At 35.3% G+C, this 25,048-nt stretch overlaps 1 protein-coding gene across 1 annotated transcript in view; it reads right to left on the bottom strand.

The window, feature by feature from the left end:
* Positions 1-981: 981 nt before the first annotated feature.
* cops2 (COP9 signalosome subunit 2) overlaps positions 982-25,048 on the bottom strand; it is a 39,631-nt gene continuing 15,564 nt past the window's right edge. Inside the window, exons 4-13 of the mRNA XM_028822887.2 lie at positions 22,955-23,080; positions 22,300-22,389; positions 18,811-18,888; positions 18,090-18,264; positions 16,400-16,578; positions 15,832-15,884; positions 15,434-15,531; positions 14,460-14,542; positions 11,761-11,819; positions 982-3,256 (exon numbers count right to left, since the gene is read on the bottom strand). Coding sequence (XP_028678720.1) covers positions 3,112-3,256; positions 11,761-11,819; positions 14,460-14,542; positions 15,434-15,531; positions 15,832-15,884; positions 16,400-16,578; positions 18,090-18,264; positions 18,811-18,888; positions 22,300-22,389; positions 22,955-23,080 — 1,086 coding nt within the window. The 3' untranslated portion in view covers positions 982-3,111. The remainder of the gene's footprint in view (positions 3,257-11,760; positions 11,820-14,459; positions 14,543-15,433; positions 15,532-15,831; positions 15,885-16,399; positions 16,579-18,089; positions 18,265-18,810; positions 18,889-22,299; positions 22,390-22,954; positions 23,081-25,048) is intronic.

Raw genomic sequence — 25,048 nt, 5'->3', positions numbered from 1 at the left:
AAGGTGCTGCTGGAGTAAGTGAATTTCCCCTTGGGATTAATAAAGTACCTATCTATCTAAAAGAAAACATTCAAAGTAATTTATAAAATATAGCAGCTTATACAAGCAAATGTAGTACAATTTTAGGTTGCTGACATTTGTCTTTGGATTCTGCTTCCCATGTTCTCTATTATTAAGAAGGTACTCTGGGGTAAGCAATTATGAAAAATTTGGAATCTATCATAATAAAAACAAAGATCTTTATTCACCATTAATGTAAATATGGTTGCATCCGTTTACAAAAAACGTTTCATGTGTGCTGCTGTTTATCCAACTTAAAATAAAGGCCACATGGCATACTGGGGAGAGGAGTTGTTAGGGGACAAGCCAGAATCCAGTGCAGATGCATAGACTACAATTCCCATTAGGCAGCAGGAGTGTTCTGGGACTGAACGGAGGATGACAATGACAAAACAGCAGGTACTTATCTAGTATGTAATAATAGCAGTGTTGTACATGGAATACAATTGTATTATTTTGCAGGATGGTTCTTCAATGTCAATCAAGAAACTGGGGGTGAGTGCTAGGGACAGGTGGGGGGGAGGCTTGTCAAAAAATTGTCAATAAGCTCATTTTAACATGGTTCCTCAAACCCCAATAATTTTCAAGACACATTTTTCAAGCAGAGAGCAAAATATTAACCACAAAATAAGGGTGCAACAATTTTTTTGTTTAATTTGGCTAAAGGAACGGTGCAGGCGTGCAATGCATAGAATCTTTTATATCCCACAATTCTGCAATTGGCAATGAGCATTTAATGAATATGTCCAGGAAAAAGTAAATTTTACCTGTACATACTCTTCCCCCCCCCCCACTTTAAAACAACAAATCTTTTTAAATAATTATTGCAACATTTATTAAGGTGGTTAAAACAAAAAAAAAAGCCTTCTTGGAGACCATCTGACCTAGAGGTTCACAAAATGTTATCAAACCAAATTTACCTTCTTATTCTCAAAAATATTTTAATGTGGTTTTACTGTTTAAAAATAACAGACTCGAAACTGTGTACATTTGTTACAGGTATCCATTTACATTTATCTATGTATTTTTTTAATTGCTTATTTTAGGAGTTGTCATTGGAGGTACTCATAAGGAAACAGGCTAACTGAATCTGATGCAGTCAGAGAGAAAGGTGTCTTACTTGTATTCCTTCACATGAAGATTCTTGGCATCCACCATCCTGGATTCATATGACAACAATGGATTTGAAAAGTGGTTAAGAAAAAAAAATGTTGCAGGTCTGTTTCTTCTAAAAGGAAGAAGTAACAACTTAAATAACAACTTAAGTTTCAAATTGAATAAGAATAAAGTCAAATTTCCTCATCAAGCAACTGAACAAATGCAACTACTTACAAACAAGCTGTGCAAAAGACCACCAACTGAGCATTATTCAATAATTAAAGATGATCACATTGTCACAATAGATTTTTCTTTGTTCTTTAAAGACTCTTCATACCAACATATACAAAACACTTTCTGGGCAGGGCTGAATATTACTACTTTTGAAAGGTGCACAGTATGCACAAATGAAGTCCCGAATGGAATTACTCAATTGCTGTTCTATTTTCATTCACTTCCATTAGTCCATTATTCACTCAGGAGCAGCCAGTAAATCAGCAAGGATGAGATGTGACCACTGACACATCACACACTCACACAAACCGCAAAAGCAAGTCAACATGACCATTCATCTTATATGACTGGAGTTTTATTTTACCATTAAAGTTTAACACGAACTGTAAAACTAAGTTATCCCAGGTCTGAAAACTCACCTATGGGCTAAGCTAAATAGTTGCTTATCATCCATGAAGCACTTCCTTGATGCTAAGCTAAGTAACTGAAAATCAGCAAACCTTGTCAAGTCATCTGCAACCTTATGTATGTACAGGTGCTCTTGGAGTTCCCCCATTGCGTACATCATAAAACAAATATTAGAAAAGGTTTATAGGGTCATTATTCTCATGCACTCTTCTGCGCCATGATTAGTGAGTAAATTTGAAAATTCTGTGTCTTACTTGAAAAATCTCAGAACACATAACTTTGTTTCTGGTTCTTTTGTGTGTAGTTTTTTAACCTAAATGTGGAAAACTGGTACATTGGATGAAAGCTAACAAAGGTATAGAGAGAACACACAAAAACCACATAGAAAACTGATGGAAATGGAACGCGAGTCCTATGAGGGTGACAATAATAACCTTAAGTGATGAATAGGAGACTACCAAACCGTAAATGGTGATAAAGGCAACAAATATTAATGAATAAAACATAAGGGGAAGCGTTTACAATGTAGGCCTTTCATTTCTCTTAAAACTAAATTCTGGAAGAGCAGAAAGTTGAGGAAAGCATACAATACAAATAAAACACATTTTTCTCACCTCAAAGAAAAATGCACTCAATATTTTTATGAAAATAGGGAATAGCCCTGCAATGTTAAAAATAAATGTGAAACTACTAAATTCAAATTAAACAATATTCGTGCCACAGTTTTATTTTGTGGAGTGGAACCTAAAGTGGCACAGGACCACAAATGACCGAGTTGTACCTTGACTACAATTGCAAGAAAGAGGAAAAAAGGCTTTGAGACCTGACATTTTGCAAAACATAGCAAACATGTCATATAATACACAAAAAATGCTCATAATAGGTCTACATTTCAAGTTATTGCAGGTAATGCTAAACATTGTAAATAAATGATTTCTAAAGGTAAAACATCATTTTGCTTTACTTCTTAGATACATATTTTACCAAAATGTGTCAGTGTGTATTTAAAACCATGACAAAGTCTTCCTTAAGGACATTTCTGTGCCCTTTAATAAAATGATACATTGTGAAGAGCAAGATGTCAGCACAGCATAAATTCTGTGGCATTTTGGTTTTCTTCTGGACATTAAAGCTGTCTTGGGAAACCACAGCAGCAAAACACATATCAGCCCATCAAAGAAAGCACTTCTGTCAAGCTTCAATTTTTTTGGGGGGCACAACCACCACAAGCAGTGCTGCCATTCCTAGATTTGTGAAGATTAACATCACTGCAATGCTGCTTTAAATATTAGCTGTCGCTCTGCTGATCAGTTAAGCCAGTTTGCTAACAATGGCCTGATTGAGAGAATTAAGTTGATTTGTCCATTTATCTAAAGCAGTATATCTTGCACCTCCTCGTTTCTGATGATCCAGCTCCAACAACTGGTTCACTTGATCAATTCGTCCATGAATAGTGCTTTAAATTGAAATGAAAAGAATTAAGTAAACATATGATCTACAAACAATTTTTCACAATAAAAACTTATGTAAAGAAAAGACTTTCATGCAAAGAATTGGTTTGTTCCAGTTCAATAGGAGTACTGGAGTTATAAATGTTAGAAATTGAAACTTAAGGTCAAATGAAACATTAAAATATTTCATAAAATGCAGAAATATTTTTATATATCCCTCCACACACACAAAAAAAATAATTATATTTTTTTCTGAAAACTCTTACCACAATGATAGTGTGTGACAGTAATGGGCTAAAATCAGTGCTTCTCAGTCTTGGTCCTGGGAACCCACTGGGCAGCAGCTTTTTGTTCTGTTTTTAATTGGACTGCTAGCCTAACGAAGTGATCTGTTATTACCCAGTTTCTGTGTTTTGGAGTCAATGTAAAAATTACGAAACTAAGTTTGGTAACATTTTTATTAAAATGTACTAAGCAGTTATATGAGAAATGTAGTTTTTACTTTTTAACAATATTTTCATCCCGATTTTCATCGCTTTTTCCCAGGTTTTCTGGTTATTAATCTATTATTTACTAATTAGTAGGTCTGACAATAAAGTAGTTTCTGCCTTTCATTATTCAGTGTTGTTTTCCCAGATGTCAGCTATGCTTCTTTATAATTGTCATTATTAGGATACAACAAAAGGAGCAAAATACACAGAAAAGGGGAAAAATAATTCTAAAACAAATGAGTTAAGCATTTAAAGATATTGAAAAAATAGAAATACTTCTAAATATTTTATTAAATGTAAAAATCATACTATTATGCTTTTCTGAATATAAAATAAGGGAAGAGGAAAAAGACCCGCTAGTTAAATGAGAGTAATTATTATCACCGATTGTGAATCTGGTTGGAACTAAAGCCTGTAGCCACAGAGGGTCCCCAGGACTGAGTTTGAGAACCCCTGGCTTAAATAACACAAATGCCTTGATTGGACATGTAGAACTGTAAACCAACAATTTGCATTAGTAGTTTTGCAACCAACACTCCATTTCCCAGCACACAATGTGTCAAGAAGTGACTGGATTTTTTGTTTATCTACAGACAGAAGAAATAACCAAGTGTGTTCATAAAAATTTTCCATTATAGTCACACATTATACTCCCTTGCAAAAATAAATGTATTAAAAGTAAATTAATTAATTAGATTTGGTTGTGTGGAATTCATTTCTGAAACTGGAATTTCTTTACCATGAACCGTTTCTGAGAGACATTAGAATTTAATAAAAAAAAAAATAAATAAATAAAAATATTCCATATTGGGGGAAAAAAAAACACATTTTTTACAAAATAAGCCAGGTTTGTGTTTCATGCAAAAATTATTATTTGAAATATATTTTAATTTCAAAAACGGTACTCTCGATTGGGTTTCGTCCGTTTATAGGAGATGGACGTCTGAAGCAGAGCTCCGCTTGCAGCGGCTTTATTTTCCCACGTAATTCATATTATTTAGAGGTATCTTGTATTTAACCCGACCAAGGAACTTCCACTACAATATACAAGCATGAGTAACAAGAAGAAAAGTCAGAAAGAACCAGAAAAGAAACTTAAAGCTGCATCAAAGTCCGGACAGACTTCCGGCCTGAGTGCAAGTGTAAGGTATGGCATCACGGAGACTGACCTGGAACAGGCAGACGAGTGCGCAGAATTCCTGGGACCCCGCTCCATTGTATCGTCTCCAGTCGAGAGTGAAAATGGGAGCGAAGGCGCAAGTGATATAGGTCGCGATGGATCGCAGATTTCTGAGGATCATTCGAGACTAGAAAGGGCTCTGCAGGACGTGCTCTCATCTACTCATCGCGAGCCTGTAACAGGAGCTGCATTTTCACTTGCGGAGCACGAAAGCCGAAGCGAACTGTCCGAACTGAAAGAGATGATCGCTACACAGAAAGAGATGATCGCTACACAGTCCACTGCCATGGTTACGGCCATGAAGGAGCTTAAGAAAGATAACACAAATGATCTTAAGAAGGTGGCCATTGAGCTCAAGAAGGATAACAAAGATAAGGAAACGCGTTTATTTAAACGTTTTGACGTGAACTTTAAAGCTATGTTGGAGAAATTAGTGGAACACATTGAAGAAACTAATTCCAAGCTGAAAAGGCTTGATGATCATATTAATGACGTTTCAGATCAGCTGGAAGACGTTAAGCAGGGACTCACGGCTCGAGTGGAAACAGCGGAACAACTGGCATCTAACGCTGATGAAAAAGCCACAGCTGCGAACTCGGAATGCAAAAAACTTGGAGACAGACTTGCAGCCCTGGAGGATGGGTGCAGAAGAAATAATATAAGAATTGAGGGTATACCTGAGAAACGAGAAAGCTCAAGCCCAGTGAAATTTGCAGTAGAATTACTGTCTAAAATAATTGGAGATGACTTTAAACTCGACATTGAGATAGCCACGGCTTATCGCACAAAGATACCAAGCGCCTTTAAACCTAGGTCTTTTATTGTCCGCTTTGAGCGACTAAGATGTAAGCTTGATGTGATGGCACTTCTCAGACACAAGCAAGAGATTATATTCGAAAATAATCTTATTCGTATTTTTCCCGACTTCTCACCATCAACAGCTGCAAAACGCAGATCCTACATCGACATTAAAAGGATGCTACGGAAAGCCGATATCAAATACAGCCTCTTGTATCCTGCCAAACTGAAAGTGGAAGTTCAAGATCGACATTATATTTTCTTCAGCAAAGAAGAAGCTGAAAAAGAACTAAAGAAGCTGTTTCCGACACTTTTTTGAAAGTTAATAAAGAGCCGTATTCTATCAAGGCACGGGAAGGACCTATGATCTGATCTCTGGATCCATGTTTAAAGAGACTGGTATTATAATTATACATCCCTTATTTTCTTTTTTTTTTTTTTTTTTTTTTATCTGGACTTTATATGTTATATGTTTATGTTTTAATCAGAGTTATACAGTTATAGACGTGAGTGTGAAAATGTGGAAGTGATTAAAGTAGGATTCGTTTTATTTTTTTTAATTTACTAAACCTTAAAGTAGACTGTTTAATTTCATACCCTTGGTTTATTGCTTGTTCTACTATTTATACAATTACCATTATACTATTACAGTAGGAATTACCAGGTTTATCCTAGACTAGTTTTTAAAATCATTCCCAGGGTTGTTTTTTTTTTTTGTTTTTTTTTTTTAATCTTAATATCTTAACTTAAAAGCGCTGAAGATTATTTCAAGCTTAAATATTGTTAATGAGAACATTTTCGGCAGATAGTATTAAGAATTTAACTGCAAAAGATATCTCTGTTTTAATTCTGTAACGCCGCTGCAGGGTGGGGTTTGTTTTGTTTTGGACGTGCTCTGTCTCTTCGTATGTGAGAGGACTGGAACATCGCGAAGTGGGATCTAGCCTCATGTGGGGAGGCAAAATGGGGGGGGTGGGGGGATAAAGGGGGGAGAGAAGGAGAGCAGGTTATATCTAATCTATTCTTGTAATTCTTATAATTATAAATATCAATGCAACAATAGGCTAAAATGCAATAACTCATGGGGAATCTTGAAACTAAGATTAAAACTGCCATATTACCAATTAAAACTATAAATGACATTAAAAACTCAGAATCAATGTCTCCATGATGGGACAGTTAACTTTGTGAGCTGGAATGTTAAAGGCCTGAATCACGAATTAAAGAGAAAGAAAGTATGCTCTCACCTAACAGGCTTAAACGCTAAAATAGTATTTCTACAGGAGACCCACTTACTAACCAAGGATCAGTTCAGATTACAAAAAGACTGGAATGGCCAAATGTTCCATTCTAGCTTTATAAAGAAAACTAGAGGGGTGGGAATTCTCATACATAGAACAGTTCCATTTGTAGCATCAGAGGTAGTGTCGGACCCTGAAGGGAGATATGTGATGGTCATGGGCAACTTATATAACAGTAAAATGATTTTGATAAATGTTTATGCACCCAATGTTGATGATAAGGAATTCATGCAAAATCTATTTGCATCCATTCCCAATGTGAACACTCATAAAATTATAATGGCTGGGGACTTTAATTGTGTTTTAAATCCACTCTTAGATAGGACTCCTGTGACAGGGGGGACGACATCTAATACTGCAAAGATAATTACACAGTTTTTAAATGATCACAACTTATCAGACCCCTGGAGGTTTCTTAACCCAAACTCAAGAACATATTCGTTCTACTCACCAGTGCATTATAGCTACTCAAGAATTGATTATTTTTTTATAGATAATAATTTCCTGCCTACAATTAAATCATGCAAATATGACACAATTGTTATCTCTGACCATGCCCCTCTAGTCTTGGAGCTAAAATCATTAAGTCCCTCACACTCACCTCGCAGATGGCGTCTTAACCCTCTTTTATTGGCAGACGAGAACTGCACAGAATTTATATCCAAACAAATCAGCTTCTTCCTAGAGACAAACACCTCCACAGAGGTTTCTGCAGGAACACTCTGGGAAACTCTAAAGGCCTTCTTAAGAGGCCAGATTATTTCATATCTTTCCCATAGAAATAAATTAGAAACCAAGAAAGTGTCAGAGCTAAGAAATGAAATTACTAGAATAGATGAACAACAAGCCAGGCGTCCAAGTGAAGCTCTTCACAGGAAAAGGCAGGCCCTGCATACAGAACTTAACATCTTAACAACTAAAGAAACTGAACAACTTATTTATAAGTCTAGACAGCATTACTATGAACACGGAAAAAAAGCTAATAAGCTTTTAGCTCAACAAATTCATAAACAAGAAGTTCACAATGCAATACCAGTAATCACCAACAAGAATGGAGAAGAAATCATCGACCATAATAAAATAATGCACACATTTAGAGATTACTATAAGTCTTTATATTCCACTGAGCCCAAAGACGACAACACGCAATCTAATGCATTTCTGGATAATTCACAAATACCACAAATGGATGCTTTGAGTGCTGAGGAACTGGATGGACCTCTAGCGCTAACAGAATTACTAGACGCTATAAACTCACTACAAAGCGGGAAATCATCAGGCCCTGGTGGTTACCCCGTAGAGTTTTATAAGAAATTCTCCACTCAGCTTGCTCCACTCTTATTGGCAACATTTACAGAAGCTAAAGACCACCAAATACTACCTCAAACATTTCGACAAGCATTAATCACCGTCTTTCCAAAACAAAATAAGGACTTGTTACAATGTGCATCATATAGACCAATTTCACTCCTGAATAATGATGTTAAGATACTCTCAAAAATCCTAGCTAGAAGGATGGAGAAAGTGCTGCCCTCGGTAATATCACAAGATCAAACTGGATTTATTAAAGGCCGACATCTATCTTCAAATCTCCGACGCTTGTTTAATGTTATATATTCACCAGCAAAATCAAACACCCCAGAGATATTACTATCATTAGACACAGAAAAGGCATTTGACATGATCGAATGGAATTACCTTTTCACTGCATTGGAGAAATTTGGGTTTGGCCCGAATATTTGTGCTTGGATCAAACTACCGTATACCAGTCCAGAAGCTTCAGTTTGTATTAATAACATTTGCTCAGACTACTTTAAACTAGAACGTGGTACCAGACAAGGATGTCCCTTGTCGCCACTGTTGTTTGCAATCGCTATTGAACCACTGGCGGTTCACTGCCGAAATTCTTATCAGATAAAGGGGATTGTCAGAGAAGGACTGGAACAGAAAATTTCTCTATATGCAGATGATATGGTCTTATATATATCGGACCCAGAAAACACTGTCCCTGTTGTTTTAACAGCACTAACAGAATTTCAAAAGATATCTGGTCTTAGAATTAATCTGAATAAAAGTATACTCTTTCCAGTGAATTCACAAGCATATAATATTAGATTAGACACCCTACCTTTTACCATAGCAGATCAGTTTAAATACCTAGGGGTAAATATCACAAGTAAACATAAAGCTCTTTATCAACAAAATTTTGGCGTCTGTATGGAAAAAATTAAGCAAGACTTGCATAGATGGTCAACTCTTCATCTCACTCTAGCCGGAAGAATTAACATTGTTAAGATGAATATCCTTCCTAAACTTCTCTTTTTATTTCAAAACATATCAATATACATCAATAAATCGTTTTTTAAACAGTTAGATTCAATAATAACCTCATTCATTTGGAACTCAAAACACCCACGTATCCGAAGAGCGACCCTACAAAGACCTCAGGCAGAAGGTGGCATGGCTTTACCTAATTTTCAGTTTTATTACTGGGCAGCAAACATACAAGCCATAAAAACCTGGACACAAATAAATGAACATACACAGGCTTGGTCCGCAATAGAAGTAAAATCCTGTAGTACTTCTTTATATTCCCTGCTCTGCTCTCCAATAAATCAAAGTTATCGCAAATATACTAATAACCCAATTGTGCTTTACTCACTCAGAATATGGAACCAAATTAGGAAGCATTTTAAGACGGAAAATCTTTTATCAGTGGCACCTCTGCAAGAGAACCACCTCTTTCAACCTTCGCAAGTATATCCAGTTTTTAATACCTGGAAAAGTTTTGGGATTAAAATGCTCAGAGATCTTTATATAGACAACATATTTACATCTTTTGAACAATTACGTTCAAAATTTAACCTCCCAGCTACACATTTCTTTTACTATCTTCAAATTAGAAATTTTGTTAAACAGAAATTGCCCGATTTCCCCCACCTTGCACCCTCCACAATGCTGGAAAAAATACTGCTCAATTCCGAGGAAACAAACACTATTTCCGCAATATATAAAATCTTATTAGAGTCCCTACCTTTCAAAGATCCAAGAGGACATTGGGAAGAAGATCTCTTAATCAATAAATCAGAAAAGGAGTGGAAGGTAGCAAAGCAGAGAATTCACTCGAGTTCTATATGCGCAAAGCATAGAATTATTCAACTAAAAATTATATATCGAGCTCATCTGTCTCGCTTAAAACTGTCCAAAATGTTTCCAGGCCAGGATCCAACCTGCGAGCGCTGCAACCAAGCTCCTGCCTCACTGGGTCACATGTTCTGGGCCTGCACCAAACTAACATCATTTTGGACAAAAATTTTTAAGTGCCTCTCAGACAGCCTTAGTATCACAATCCCTCCTAACCCACTAACAGCTGTGTTTGGTGTCCTTCCAGATGGACTGGAATTGGAGAAGGACAAGCAAACGGTGATTGCATTCACTACACTCTTGGCACGCAGACTTATTTTGTTAAATTGGAAGAATCCTAATTCTCCTCTTATAAGTCAGTGGGAAACCGATGTTTTATATTATTTGAAATTGGAAAAAATCAAATTTTCAGTTAGAGGATCTGTACAAAATTTTTTCAAAACATGGCAGGATTTAATCAATATTATTTTAGAATAAGAGAATTAACTATTATTGCATTTAACTCCCTTCTCCATCTCTTATTTATATAGATATTTACTTCTCCCCTTCTTTTGTCTAATGTTGCCTTATTAAAAAGCTTAAAGCAATTTTCCTTTAGCTAAGCTCTCCTTCTCAGGGGTGGGGTTTGATTTGTCTTCAAATTTGTTGGGTTATAAATTGATCTGTTTGTATGGAATGATTACAATGAAAATTAATAAAATAAAAATATTAAAAAAAAAACAAAAAAAAAAAAAAAAACGGTACTCTCATCTTCACTCTTATCTTTAGTTGAGATGGAAACAACCCAAAAATCCAGTATTTGCTGTCAATCAGTATTTTTTTTTCCTCTGTTCTTATTACTTCAAAATAGCCAGAAATTTATATTTAGTAGGAGATAGTCCCTAGCTTCCCTGCAACCCTGCTCAGAATAAAGCTGGTGCAGGAGATGAATGGGTGGTTAGAAGGATGTCTTTTTATTGTACAGAAGAGAGAAAGTTATTGTTTAAATAGTTTGAACATGGGAAGAGGTTCCACCAGAACATCCCTCAAATGGAGAGACAATATAGTGGAAAATACAGTGAGCTTGCGTAATCAGACTTCTGTTAGTCATTGCACTTTTTTAAAATCTAGAGGATTTTAAGAGGGGAAAAAAAACCAAAACTACCAAGTGACTATTTTTTGTAGTACAAATATAAACTTCACTTCTCAAAATCTGGATGTGATGGGGCAATTCTTTTGGCGGATTTGGATTCACAAACCTCAGATCTATAAAGGCCACCAAAAACTGTCAGGAGCAAAAAAAAAAAAAAGTTGTTTTTTTTTTTTTTTTGGCAGACCAGTGTTCTCATTTCAACAGTCTTAATTTATAGTGTAGGCATGACATATATAAAAGGTGGTAGCAATAATCAGTTTTCAGGAAGCTTTTAGTTAATTATCAATGCTGCAACAGAAAATGTCCTCCATTGCCTTCTATTACATAGTAAGAAACTAAAATTGTAATAGTAGTTACAATTATTTATACAGGAAGCAGAGCAGCACCTACTGACATAGAATTGAATTGCAAGCTGGAATTTTCCTGATAAAATAAAAGGCAAACAAGTTACAAAAACACTTACTTGTCCAATATACATTGCACAAGCAAACTCTCCACATCTGCCACGTCTATGTTCAATTCCTAAAAGAGGCAAATATGTTAATGTACATAAGAACATGTTTATCAAAGAATTAAGACACACATGAGATATTTCTTACAGAAATAAAATACAAAAGGCACATGCGAAACCAGACAAACTCAAACATAAATGAATCATTACTTAAAAAGAGAGCTGTATACAGCTTATACTGCGCACAACTATGAAAATTCAAACGTTTCCAAAGTTAAAACCTTTTTACAGAACAACAGAATACATTATACAGTGGTGTGAAAAACTATTTGCCCCCTTCCTGATTTCTTATTCTTTTGCATGTTTGTCACACAAAATGTTTCTGATCATCAAACACATTTAACCATTAGTCAAATATAACACAAGTAAACACAAAATGCAGTTTGTAAATGGTGGTTTTTATTATTTAGGGAGAAAAAAAAATCCAAACCTACATGGCCCTGTGTGAAAAAGTAATTGCCCCCTGAACCTAATAACTGGTTGGGCCACCCTTAGCAGCAATAACTGCAATCAAGCGTTTGGGATAACTTGCAATGAGTCTTTTACAGTGCTCTGGAGGAATTTTGGCCCACTCATCTTTGCAAAATTGTTGTAATTCAGCTTTATTTGAGGGTTTTCTAGCATGAACCGCCTTTTTAAGGTCATGCCATAGCATCTCAATTGGATTCAGGTCAGGACTTTGACTAGGCCACTCCAAAGTCTTCATTTTGTTTTTCTTCAGCCATTCAGAGGTGGATTTGCTGGTGTGTTTTGGGTCATTGTCCTGTTGCAGCACCCAAGATCGCTTCAGCTTGAGTTGACGAACAGATGGCCGGACATTCTCCTTCAGGATTGTTTGGTAGACAGTAGAATTCATGGTTCCATCTATCACAGCAAGCCTTCCAGGTCCTGAAGCAGCAAAACAACCCCAGACCATCACACTACCACCACCATATTTTACTGTTGGTATGATGTTCTTTTTCTGAAATGCTGTGTTCCTTTTACGCCAGATGTAACGGGACATTTGCCTTCCAAAAAGTTCAACTTTTGTCTCATCAGTCCACAAGGTATTTTCCCAAAAGTCTTGGCAATCATTGAGATGTTTCTTAGAAAAATTGAGACGAGCCCTAATGTTCTTTTTGCTTAACAGTGGTTTGCATCTTGGAAATCTGCCATGCAGGCCGTTTTTGCCCAGTCTCTTTCTTATGGTGGAGTCGTGAACACTGACCTTAATTGAGGCAAGTGAGGCCTGCAGTTGTTTAGACGTTGTCCTGGGGTCTTTTGTGACCTCTAGGATGAGTCGTCTCTGCGCTCTTGGGGTAATTTTGGTCGGCCAGCCACTCCTGGGAAGGTTCACCACTGTTCCATGTTTTTGCCATTTGTGGATAATGGCTCTCACTGTGGTTCGCTGGAGTCCCAAAGCTTTAGAAATGGCTTTATAACCTTTACCAGACTGATAGATCTCAATTACTTCTGTTCTCATTTGTTCCTGAATTTCTTTGGATCTTGGCATGATGTCTAGCTTTTGAGGTGCTTTTGGTCTACTTCTCTGTGTCAGGCAGCTCCTATTTAAGTGATTTCTTGATTGAAACAGGTGTGGCAGTAATCAGGCCTGGGGGTGGCTACGGAAATTGAACTCAGGTGTGATACACCACAGTTAGGTTATTTTTTAACAAGGGGGCAATTACTTTTTCACACAGGGCCATGTAGGTTTGGATTTTTTTTCTCCCTAAATAATAAAAACCATCATTTAAAAACTGCATTTTGTGTTTACTTGTGTTATATTTGACTAATGGTTAAATGTGTTTGATGATCAGAAACATTTTGTGTGACAAACATGCAAAAGAATAAGAAATCAGGAAGGGGGCAAATAGTTTTTCACACCACTGTATATTGAACTGATTGCTACATTTGAAATGTTTAAGTATAAAATGAAAGCAATGTTTATGCATGGTTAACTTGTTTCTGTTCACCACATTTATTTTTCACATGTCCAAATAAAATGTTTAAAATGTTGTCCATATTCCTCAGTTAATCATATTGGTATATGATTAACACCACAGGCAAAATTTGTTAATGGTATGTATTTGTGTTTTCAATGCCATATCACGTATTGAATGAGCTCTTCAAAGACACCTGCAAAGACGCAGAAATGAATTTTTAATTGCCTGTGAATGTCTGTTAATATTTCCTTCTCCATCATAAGAAATTCAAAAACTCATATTACCTCACAATGCCATTTTGATGACAACTACACATACAAAAAAAGTATTCTACAGCACTGAAGAAGCAAGTAGAACATTTACAATCAATATTAGTACAAGTTGCAGATGTCCCCATTAAATCTGATTGAAGTACAGAAAGTAAACAACCCTTGTATATCATATACACTCTCTTTATTTCACCCCACCACTCTTCTTGTCAAGATTTTGGAAGGGAAATGGGACCAACATACAAAAGGCATGCTGTTCCAAGACGGTTAAAAAGAGCAACATAACTATGGATTAACACTGAAGGAAGGTGAAACCTTTAGTGTGCGATCATGGCTGTGTATCTCTTTAAACACAGATTTCAGAAACACTCAGATATACAACATAATTAATCAAAAGTAATAATGTAAGACCAAAGGGATATTATCTATATACGTAAAACAAACCTTGAGTCATCCTTACCTTGGAAATGAAGGGTATATGTATTCTAGTGTAAGGCTTTATTAATTTTATAAGCACTTGCGTCCTGATGTTTCTCAAGAGCTCTAGAGGGAAAAAAAAAAAATTTAAATATTAGTATAGTTTTAGTATATTTGATACTGAGCAAATGTCAAAATGTCTTAAAATAAATGTAATGTTAGCTTCCTCTCCTTCATATGAAGGAATGGCGATAATGGTACTGATGTGGATGTGCTGTCAAAAAACAGATGGTCCCACTCACAGAACATGGTGGAATTTTGCTGGAATTATCTTAATTGTTTTTACTTAAACTAAAATGTATGGGGAGGGGAGGAGGGAGATGACTAAAGGGATACAAGTTTATTTAAACACTTATTGAGATACAGTCATGACTGAAAGCCTGGGAAATCCTACATAAATGACAGCATGAGACTAGAAACTGAACAATGGTTGGTCAAACCAAGGCAGCAGGAAAACACCCATACACCTTTTTTCAAAATTTTTAATCAAAAAATCAACTGTACACATGTATCTTTTAATATATTTTATTGTACTATTTAAAAAAGAAAATACTTAAAATTCTGCAGTGATCATGCTGATATCTGAATAATACATCATTATTTACCTGAGTACTATGCAAACAATTCATTGCTTTACCACAACTGCAGGCTCTTTTTTTGTGACAAAATAATTAAAACAAGATGTAAAAACACAGCAAAGAAACTTCTTGTGCATCCCTGTGATATCTGTACATCCATGCAGATGTTGTCCTTGGCCACTGGCAATGGTAAACGGCTTTCTTAATTTTATTTGGTCTCCCACACATCCCCAAAAGAAAAAAAGGAAAATATACTTCTCTGTATTCAAAGGTGTGAAAGTATCAAGCATTAAGCCATAGTTTTACATATAAAACATCCATCCATCTAGAGGTGCTTGAGTGTCTAACCATAACAGCAAAAGATTATTATGACTCTTACCTTCAATATGCTCCCTTATGAAGGGATCATCCATAATATTACTGTGGTTTGTTTTCAGAATTTTTTCAAATTCAGTGATGTCATTATTCTGGTAGGCACTAAAGAGACAACCCGTTATTATTAAATTAGAAACAGAATTATACAAATATTTTATTCTATTAAATTTTATAAAATTCAACACTTCAGTTATAATTTCATTTAATTAAGACTACGTTGTTAGCTTTCTATTACAGATTCTTAGTCTGTATATCCTTTTGGCAGTCTTATTTTATATAGAAAAAAAAGATTAACACTTGACAGTTACTAAGAAAAAAGGCTCATTTATTTATAGAATGGTCCTAGAAAAACTAATTTGTGCTCCTTAAGAAGAGTTAAATTCTTAATTTTGTTTTTCTTACCTTACTAAATTAGTCATTGCAAGAATCTCAGGGTCATTTTTATATGGTTTAGCCTATATTTAAGAAAGAATTGAGACAAATTAAAACAAATAGTGCTCAACTGCTAAAACAATAACTTTCAAAGGAAAAGCGTATTGTGTGGTTAGGAACAAAATTTTAAATGTTATAAAATCCTCATGTTATATTTATATCATCCTCCCCCCATTTCTTTTTACAAATACTGTTCTATAGTATTTATAAAATCATGCATTTACAGACAGTGTAATCATGGTATCAACTGTAGAGATTCTTTGTGAATACAGAATTTACGAAGTTCTGATACAAACACAATACACATGTATATTGGGCATACACAGCTAGCTACATGAATGAAATGTCAAGGGTGCCTACAAAGAAAGAGAGCAGAGTTTGCTGGAACATGTAATAAAGCAAAAATGCTTAGCAAATGCTTTAAACAAAAAAAAAAAAACCAGGCATTGTGCACACTTTTTATAAATCGTACAGACACAAACCTAATTAAACACAAATCCCATACAGTATATTGCTAGTTAAAAGAAAATATTCATACCTCCTGAGAGTCGAAAGGGTTTATTCCTGACTTCATCAGCATGTTTGCTAAAACCAAATATTTCAAGCATGTTGTTCGTCGCGGGCTCCCTGATTCATCGTAGTTTTTGAAAGCTTCAAAGAAATCGGTGTGTGCCTTTTCAAATTCACCTTCCCTTAAGTGCATTTTGCCCCCACATTCTGAAAAGGTATAACCATAAACAATTAAGGAGAAAATTAGATACTTTTATTAGAGTAGGCAATACCTTTAACATATGCTGTTCTAAATAAGCTTTGTTTATTTCTTTCTGTGTATGTAATAGTGTGTGGGTATGCATGCTCATTCAAGGACATGCATAGCCAAACATCTTATGGATGCATCTGGTATTAACCACCAAATGATATCAAATACTATATGTGTTTTATATAAACAATACAAGCACAGTGTTTGTCTTTGAGTGTTTCTATAACATAATATTTGACAATCATAAGTACCATAAACGGTAATAATTTTGCTCTACTAAACTTAACAAATTCAATCCCCTCCCACGTCCCCACTCTTACATACAAACACTATGTACATATTTTGCATAAAAAAGTACAAGGCAGAAAGGAAAACTCGATCAGAAAAACAAGACATTTATCCAAGAAAGGATGTTACACCTGGAAAATCTAGAGTAGCTTTATTTTTTCAAGCTGGGATCTATATGATTAAAAATAATATAGGCAAATTAGTCTGACAGTTTATATCTTGAATGAGCTCCTTGATTAACTATCCTCATCTTTATTAATAATAATGGCATCAAGTGCAACCCTTGGTTTAATTTTAATTAATTTTGAAACGCTCCCTCATGGTATACATGTATTTAAATCTATTTTGACATTTAATTTTAAAGCTTAAGTTCCTTTCACTCCATCTAAATTTGCCCTGCCAGAAGACACCGCATTACTGGGCTGCAACTGCTTGTTTCAATTGATTTGAAATTGTTTAAATTATTTTTTATGGTGTATTTGCATATGCTGACTTCTGTTAACTTCTAAACTCTTGCTAGTTTATCAACACTGAATTTGTGTTTGACTGGTGGTATAGTTAAAATTTACTTGTGAGTTTTATGTATGATACTGAAAAGTCAACTATTTTCACTGTTAAATACCTAGTGATGGTACATGCTATATTAAAATCAACTTTTTAAAAGCAAACTAAAACAGGGTTAAAAATAAATAAGCAAACAAACAAACAGTTAATTGCAAGGTATGGTCAAAAATGAAGCACCCATTGTATTTAACCAATACATCTCCCTCAGCAAAACATGCCACATATGACATTTAACAGTAGTTTGCTACATTTTGTATTGGACTGTTAAATACAGTAGGCCAGAAACATCCAGTGACAATGATACTTGACTGAATAGAAACGTGCCATCTGCTGTATTAAATTCAAAATACAGCCACAATCCAGTCACAGATGTACATCCACTATAATGAAGATATCATCAATTGCAGCTCATTTTTAAAACACTGTAAAATTTACAGCGACATATTCCTAACAGGCTGATTTAAAAATTAACTTCTGTATCAAAAATAACATATCCCATGCTTAACAGCCATTTTTGAAACTTTTCAGTTGGGGTACATAATTCTTAAAGAACCACACTTAACTGTATCAAAAGGAAATATATTATTTAGAGAATTACCCATGAAGGTATTATTACCTCTGATGACACCCATTATAAGCGGGTGTGGAATAGCAGACTTTATGTGCAAGGACTGTTCATACAGAGCTTTTAGTTTCTTGTTGTTCTTTTGTGCTGTATACATTTGAATTTCTAAAGCATATATTTCCAACAATTGTGTGCCTTTCTTTAAGTCATCTTCCCCATCATCTGTCTGCAACACAAATATACAGGATTAGTAAATAATAAAAAGAGCTGGAAATGTACATTTAAACAAGCAACACACTGATGGGACTAATGACAAATATTAAAAATAGAAAAAGCTGAAGTGCCTACTCTTTTACACATAAAAAGCATATACTTTGTAATCATTGTAAACCTCCATTTAGAGCTCTTTATGTATTAGTCCATCTAGATTCTATCATCATGAGGTTTAGACAGTAACAAAAACAATTTATTATGTTCCTCTGTAGGTTTGCAGGACTCAATGACAAGGCAACATTGTGAACATCTATTAGGACCCTTAAGTACAGTATTTAGGTAAATGCCACTTGGTGGCATCGTTACTAGATGATGTTACCTCCTCAAGTTGATAAACCACTGTGAGAAATCCCAGAAACATGCAGTGCTTATTATCCAGGAGAATTTGTCAAGACCTCCTCAGCTTACTACCACTGCAACACTTAACAGAATAAGTGCATTCAGAATTAGCTCTTTATATTCTGAACTAGTACTGTACAAAGAAAATTACATAAAATACCTGACAAGACTGGTGTAGTTGTCGCAGTATCTTCTGAAGTTTTCCATATTCTTCCCGTTCTAGATACAGCTTTCCTAGCTACAAACCCAAATTGGAAATTATTAGAAAGTGTATTGTATTAAAAACAATGTTAATATGTGAAACCTAGATTACATTCCCTCAGTAATAAAGAAAATGTCAAAAATAATGAAAAAAATCTATAGATGTATCTAAACTGATTTGCTTGTATCAACACATGCTCCCAACCTCCCTTTCTCTTTCTACTAACTTTGATAATATCTATTTAAAAAAAAAAATAAAAAAAAAAAAATAAAAAAAATCACAAAAGCTGCAATGCATTAATTTAGAAAAATACAAAAAAAATGCAATGACAATAAATAGAAAACATATTTGTTCTTGCCACCAAGTTTTAATTTGCATTGTAAACTGTATAAATCTTTGCAGAACTGGTCACGAGATTCTGACATTAGATGGCGACCACAGGTCACAAGTAATTTCAACTTCTAGCACACACTCTCTGCCCAGACTTTGGAATTCCAGAAATTTAGGAGGCTTTAAATCAAGTTTGAGTCATTAATCTGCTGACATACAAATTCAATTTCTTCTGAGTCAAATGATGTTTACAGACTGTTTCAAGTAACAAAATCTTTCCGTTCTTCCTGGCATACATTGTGTTATATATCTTCATATATATTCTGTTGTACAAGAGGAAATATTTCTTGCAATGACATACAGTGTAATGCTTCAAATACATTGCTTAATGTTAAAATCAAAAAGTTTAATTTTGGGCTCATTGGTGCATATAATCTTTGTCCACTTTGTGTCAAAGATTGATTATGGCAAAGTATAGTCAACAAGTGACTTTTCTATATGCCCTGGGGAAGCCAAGATTTCTGAAATAGCTGGGCAGCTTATGTTGAACGCATCCCTTTATGGTTCATCCCTGTAAGGCTAATTCCTTTACATCATTTTTAGGGAGAATTACTATTATTAGCTGTCCTAGCCATCATCCACACTGCCTCTCTATCAATGGCTCTGCTCTCATGACTTAAGATTTATTTGTTTTTAGGTCCGACTGGATTCCAAGATTGCTGTAAGTCACTGTTGGTTGTAATTATGAACACAGTCATACATGCCTTGTCCTCCTAGTTCAAAGTGGACAGTTCATAGTTCTTAAATTATTAAGAAAAGCCAACAAAGCAATAATTAAAACAACACTTTGACACTCCTTTGTATTGCAATGTACACAAATCAAGCCTCACCCAACTCATCCCTGTAAACATGCACGCTACTCCTTTTATATTAGTTGATAGAAGTAGCATGCAGCAATGACCAGGTAAGTAATGTTAAGCTCTGGCTGAGGATGTTCACTTGCACTGAGACAGCAGATGGCACTGGTGTGCAAACCGTAGCATTTCGGGGATGGGGGAAACAGTTGGGCACACAGGGTCAAAATTTTGGCTTCTAAAGCAGTCTTGTCTATACGGTGCTAAAGAGCAACTATGCAAAATTTAGTTCCACATTGTAGAGGGAACATAAAGACAGACATTCTATATTATATATATATATATATAAATAATTAGGATGCTGTATAGCACCTGACCCAGCACGTGTAAAAACACAAAGACTTTATTTTTCTTCAGCTGGAGGGCATGTCTTCCCCATGAAGCCCCAAACCACAACAAAGTCCCAGAAGCACTTCAAATAAAATCACAAACAACACGCCCTTCTCGAACCACTACTACTCCCTGGCAACCTCGTCCTCTTCCTCCCGATTCTAGCTCCTGAGTGGTGGTTGCTGGCCCTTTTTATAGCCCACCCAGAAATGCTCCAGGTGCTTGATCACCTGTTTCTGATTGCACTTTCAGGCTGGGCTGTAGAGTTGTCCAGGCCAGCTCTGGGATCCATGCAGCACCCCCTGGTGGCCACCCCAGATCCCAACAGGGCTATGGAGAACTCCATCTCCCATGGAGCCCTGCGGGAAACTGAGGCACCATCGTCAGCCAGGGAGGCACCGAGAAGCCCATGGTTGCTCCCCCGGAACATATGTAGAAGGGGCATGGGACCTGGCTGTCCACCACAATAAATAAATAAAATATTATATATATATATATATATATATATATATATATATATATATATATATATATATATATATATACAGATACAGTAATCCCTCCTCCATCGCGGGGGTTGCGTTCCAGAGCCACCCACGAAATAAGAAAATCCGCGAAGTAGAAACCATATGTTTATATGGTTATTTTTATATTGTCATGCTTGGGTCACAGATTTGCGCAGAAACACAGGAGGTTGTAGAGAGACAGGAACGTTATTCAAACACTGCAAACAAACATTTGTCTCTTTTTCAAAAGTTTAAACTGTGCTCCATGACAAGACAGAGATGACAGTTCCGTCTCACAATTAAAAGAATGCAAACATATCTTCCTCTTCAAAGGATTGCGAGTCAGGAGTAGAGCATGTCAGAGAGAGAGAGAGAGACAAAAGCAAACAAATCAATAGGGCTGTTTGGCTTTTAAGTATGCGAAGCACCAGCACAAAGCTGTTGAAGGCGGCAGCTCACACCCCCTCTGTCAGGGGGGGGGGGGGGGGGAGAGAGAGAGAGAGAGAAAGAAACAACCAGTGAAAAATCAATACGTGCCCTTTGAGCTTTTAAGTATGCGAAGCACCGTGCAGCATGTCGCTTCAGGAAGCAGCTTGCACAGAAGGTAGCAACGTGAAGATAATCTTTCAGCATTTTTAGACGAGCATCTGTATCGTCTAGGTTTGCGAACAACCCCCCGGCTCAATCCCCCTACGTCAGGATCAGAGAAACTCAGCGCAAGAGAGGGAGAAAAGTAAGTTGGGTAGCTTCTCAGCCATCTGCCAATAGCGTCCCTTGTATGAAATCAACTGGGCAAACCAACTGAGGAAGCATGTACAAGAAATTAAAAGACCCATTGTCCGCAGAAATCCGCGAACCAGCAAAAAATCCGCGATATATATTTAAATATGCTTACATATAAAATCCGTGATGGAGTGAAGCCGCGAAAGGCGAAGTGCGATATAGCGAGGGATTACTGTATGTATATTATTTTATTATATATATATATATATATATATATATATATATATATATATATAGGGTGAGTCAAAATTATGTTAACATTGGAATGGTGGAAACAATTCATGCACAAACCATGCTTATATGTGCAAGATGATTTACAGAAATATATATGTGTTTTTTTTAATAGCCAAAAGCATAAAATGTCAATTTAAGAGCTGTACTCCATTTTCATCCAGGTCCTGTAAAAATATATCCATCATTTGAATGCATTTTTGCCAGCTACTCAGAGAAACTACATATCAAATCAATCCAATAAGTTGCTAAAGAAAAAGTGTGTACGGTGGAGATAAGGTTGGTTAACCAAACCTTCTTGAATGAACTTTTGTTTTAATAGGAAGCCATGAAGTGTTGAAGAAATGTAATACCTTGGTGTTCGTTTTAAACCATAATCTGTCATTTTTTGCATCTTTTAGTGCTTCTAGCGTTGTTTCATAGAATTCTTGCAATAAATCCATCTGCAATCAAAATACATAGGATATATTAAACATGCATCAAAATACCCAATTCAAAAGCTTTTGCTTAAACTAGCCCACACATATGTTAAATACTTATGGGTGAATATCTGTTACTTGTTATATCCAAGTTTAAGTATTTAGTCAATTTGATGTTATTCACTTCTTTTGATTATACCTAAACCAACTACAATTAAGAAACCGATTTCAGAATTTAAAAAAAAAAAAAAAATTTTTTTTTTGAGCGCGATATCGTAATCTGAACCACTCTAAAAGACTGCATGAATTTAAAAGCTCTCAACAAACCTACATTCATTGAGATGATATCTAAATTTCAGACTATAGAATTTCAAAAAAATTACATTTTTCGGGGACACGTCAAAGGCAGAACTGATTTACATTATAGAATGAAAAAGTAAGACAACTGAATTTAACACACCTGTCAAAATGTTAATCTGGCAAGCTTTTTGCTGTCATTTATAATAACCAAGTTTAAAAAAAAGAAAACAAATGTATATTTAATATTTAATTTACTAGTTGTAATTAGAAAGAAAAAAAAAAATCTTACCTGCTTGGAAGTGGAGATATAATCAAGGATAGAATTAATAGATTTCTCAGAATAATTCCTTGTGACAGCACTCCGGATGTAGGTGAGTAGTTGTTTGTATCTATTCATCATTTCTGGATAATTGCTCTGGGAAAGTAAAGCAACAACAAATAAAACAATGAAACAGCACTTACCCAAGTCACAAAAAGAGGATGAGTAAATAATGTGTAGTATCTGTATGTTTGACAGCTCCTGCCCCATAACAACCCCCACCCCCCTCAATAATCACCATGCATGTCTGCATCATAGAACCTTTAACGATATTAATAAAGACAGATTGATGGCAAATGACAACCATATGCTTCACCAAAATGAAAAAGCCTGCCCACTTCCCTTCACTCGTTCATCTAGAGTCCGGTTTTCAATTCACAAGACACTTATTATGAGACTAGGTTTCCTGTTTATGTGTGTGATGATAATTCTGTAAAGAACTATTTAACAAGCTTTGAGCAAAAAAAGCATGTGACTAGATAACAGACATGTGGATTATGTTACATGAGTAACATGAGATTTTTCTTTATTCCACGGATGTTTTTCACATAATTTTCCCATTGAAAAGCACTTGTTGCTATTGCCTTCTATTATGTCATAAATTTCTTTCTTTCCATTCTGCATGAAAAAATGAGACTACAAATGTTTATCTGCTACAACTACAAATTACATGGGATCAATCTAAATAATAAATATTTGTGATGGAAGTATTCACTTACTCTCAAAAGCAGTAATAGTTGACATCAGTATATATGTTTTGAACTATACAAATTTTAAATGTTAATATCAACTCTCAATATTATAAATTAACAGACAAACTTTTATAAGTAGGGAGACTTTTTGAATTTCCACAAATAAAATGCTTAAGATAACTGCAACTGAACTAAAAGTTATTTAGAAAACATTTTCCCTTCGTTCCACTGCCAGGAGGAAAAACATTTTAAACTAGATAAACGTAAATGTCTACATAAATGCTTATAAATTTGCCTACATAACCTGAAAAAAGTTATTAAGTGCACATATGCAAGGGAACTAAAATACTCCCTGGAAATCATGCTCATCACTCTTGAGCTTTAATATGTTTTGTCATGTTAACACACATTATAACAGCATTATTTGTGATACAAATTACTTTAAGTGTGAGTTGTCATTTAGCTGGTTTGACTGCATCTCCCCATTTGATCAACAGTGTCGTCATTTCCTAGTTTCTCCAAAATGTTGCATATGTTCTCCCATCAAGTTTTCTTTTAAAGATCCCAAGGAAAGGGTAGAACGCCGTGTATGAACTTTTTGAGCCTCTTTTTGTGATTACAAAATTTTATAAATCTGACCCTAGGTTGCTTCCTGCTTTGTGTGTGATGTGCCCAGTACATACTCCTGATCCCAGTGAGGACTTTCATATCTTGAGTCAACGTTACTTTAAGGAGATTAGGGTGTTAGGATTAGTAAACTTGTTGGGAAGTTTCAAAATGCTCTAAAACTCTGAATTGGAATATGGAAGTTCAAAAAACAAATACATAGATGACTGATTTTAGCAAGCATTTCTGTTCTGATATTTTTTTGGTTTATTATCTGAAGACACACAGATTTTAAAACTGTTTAACAAATGACATTTAATAAATCTGATTTTTTGTACATGTCACTCTTGATTACAAAAACAGGCTGCTAATGTACCAAATGCTCACTTTAATTACTAAACAAATGCATATGAATCAACCAAGACTCTTACAGCCAGTAAGCTTGCAATTTCTACTTGTATAACCTTAACAAGCTCAATAAGTAACCGAGTGGCTTACTAAATTGAACTTACAGTATTTGCACCTTGCATAACAATAGAATTTTACAATTAAGTAATTCATTCCTGCCCTACAGCTATCAGGACTTGCACAAGATGGTTTAGGGTGTTTGCAAGGCGCAACCTGCAAATGAAAGTAATTAAACTCTGGAATATTTTAAATGTCATATGGGTGAAATGTCAATGAACACTATGAAAGAAGTTTAAACCAGCGCCATGGATGAGCAACAATACAGTACAAGCGATCTGTAACTCTAAGCTGACGAGCT

The sequence above is a fragment of the Erpetoichthys calabaricus genome, chromosome 17, assembly GCF_900747795.2.
Source record: "Erpetoichthys calabaricus chromosome 17, fErpCal1.3, whole genome shotgun sequence".
NCBI lineage: Eukaryota > Metazoa > Chordata > Cladistia > Polypteriformes > Polypteridae > Erpetoichthys > Erpetoichthys calabaricus.
This window is presented reverse-complemented; position numbering and strand designations above follow the sequence as displayed.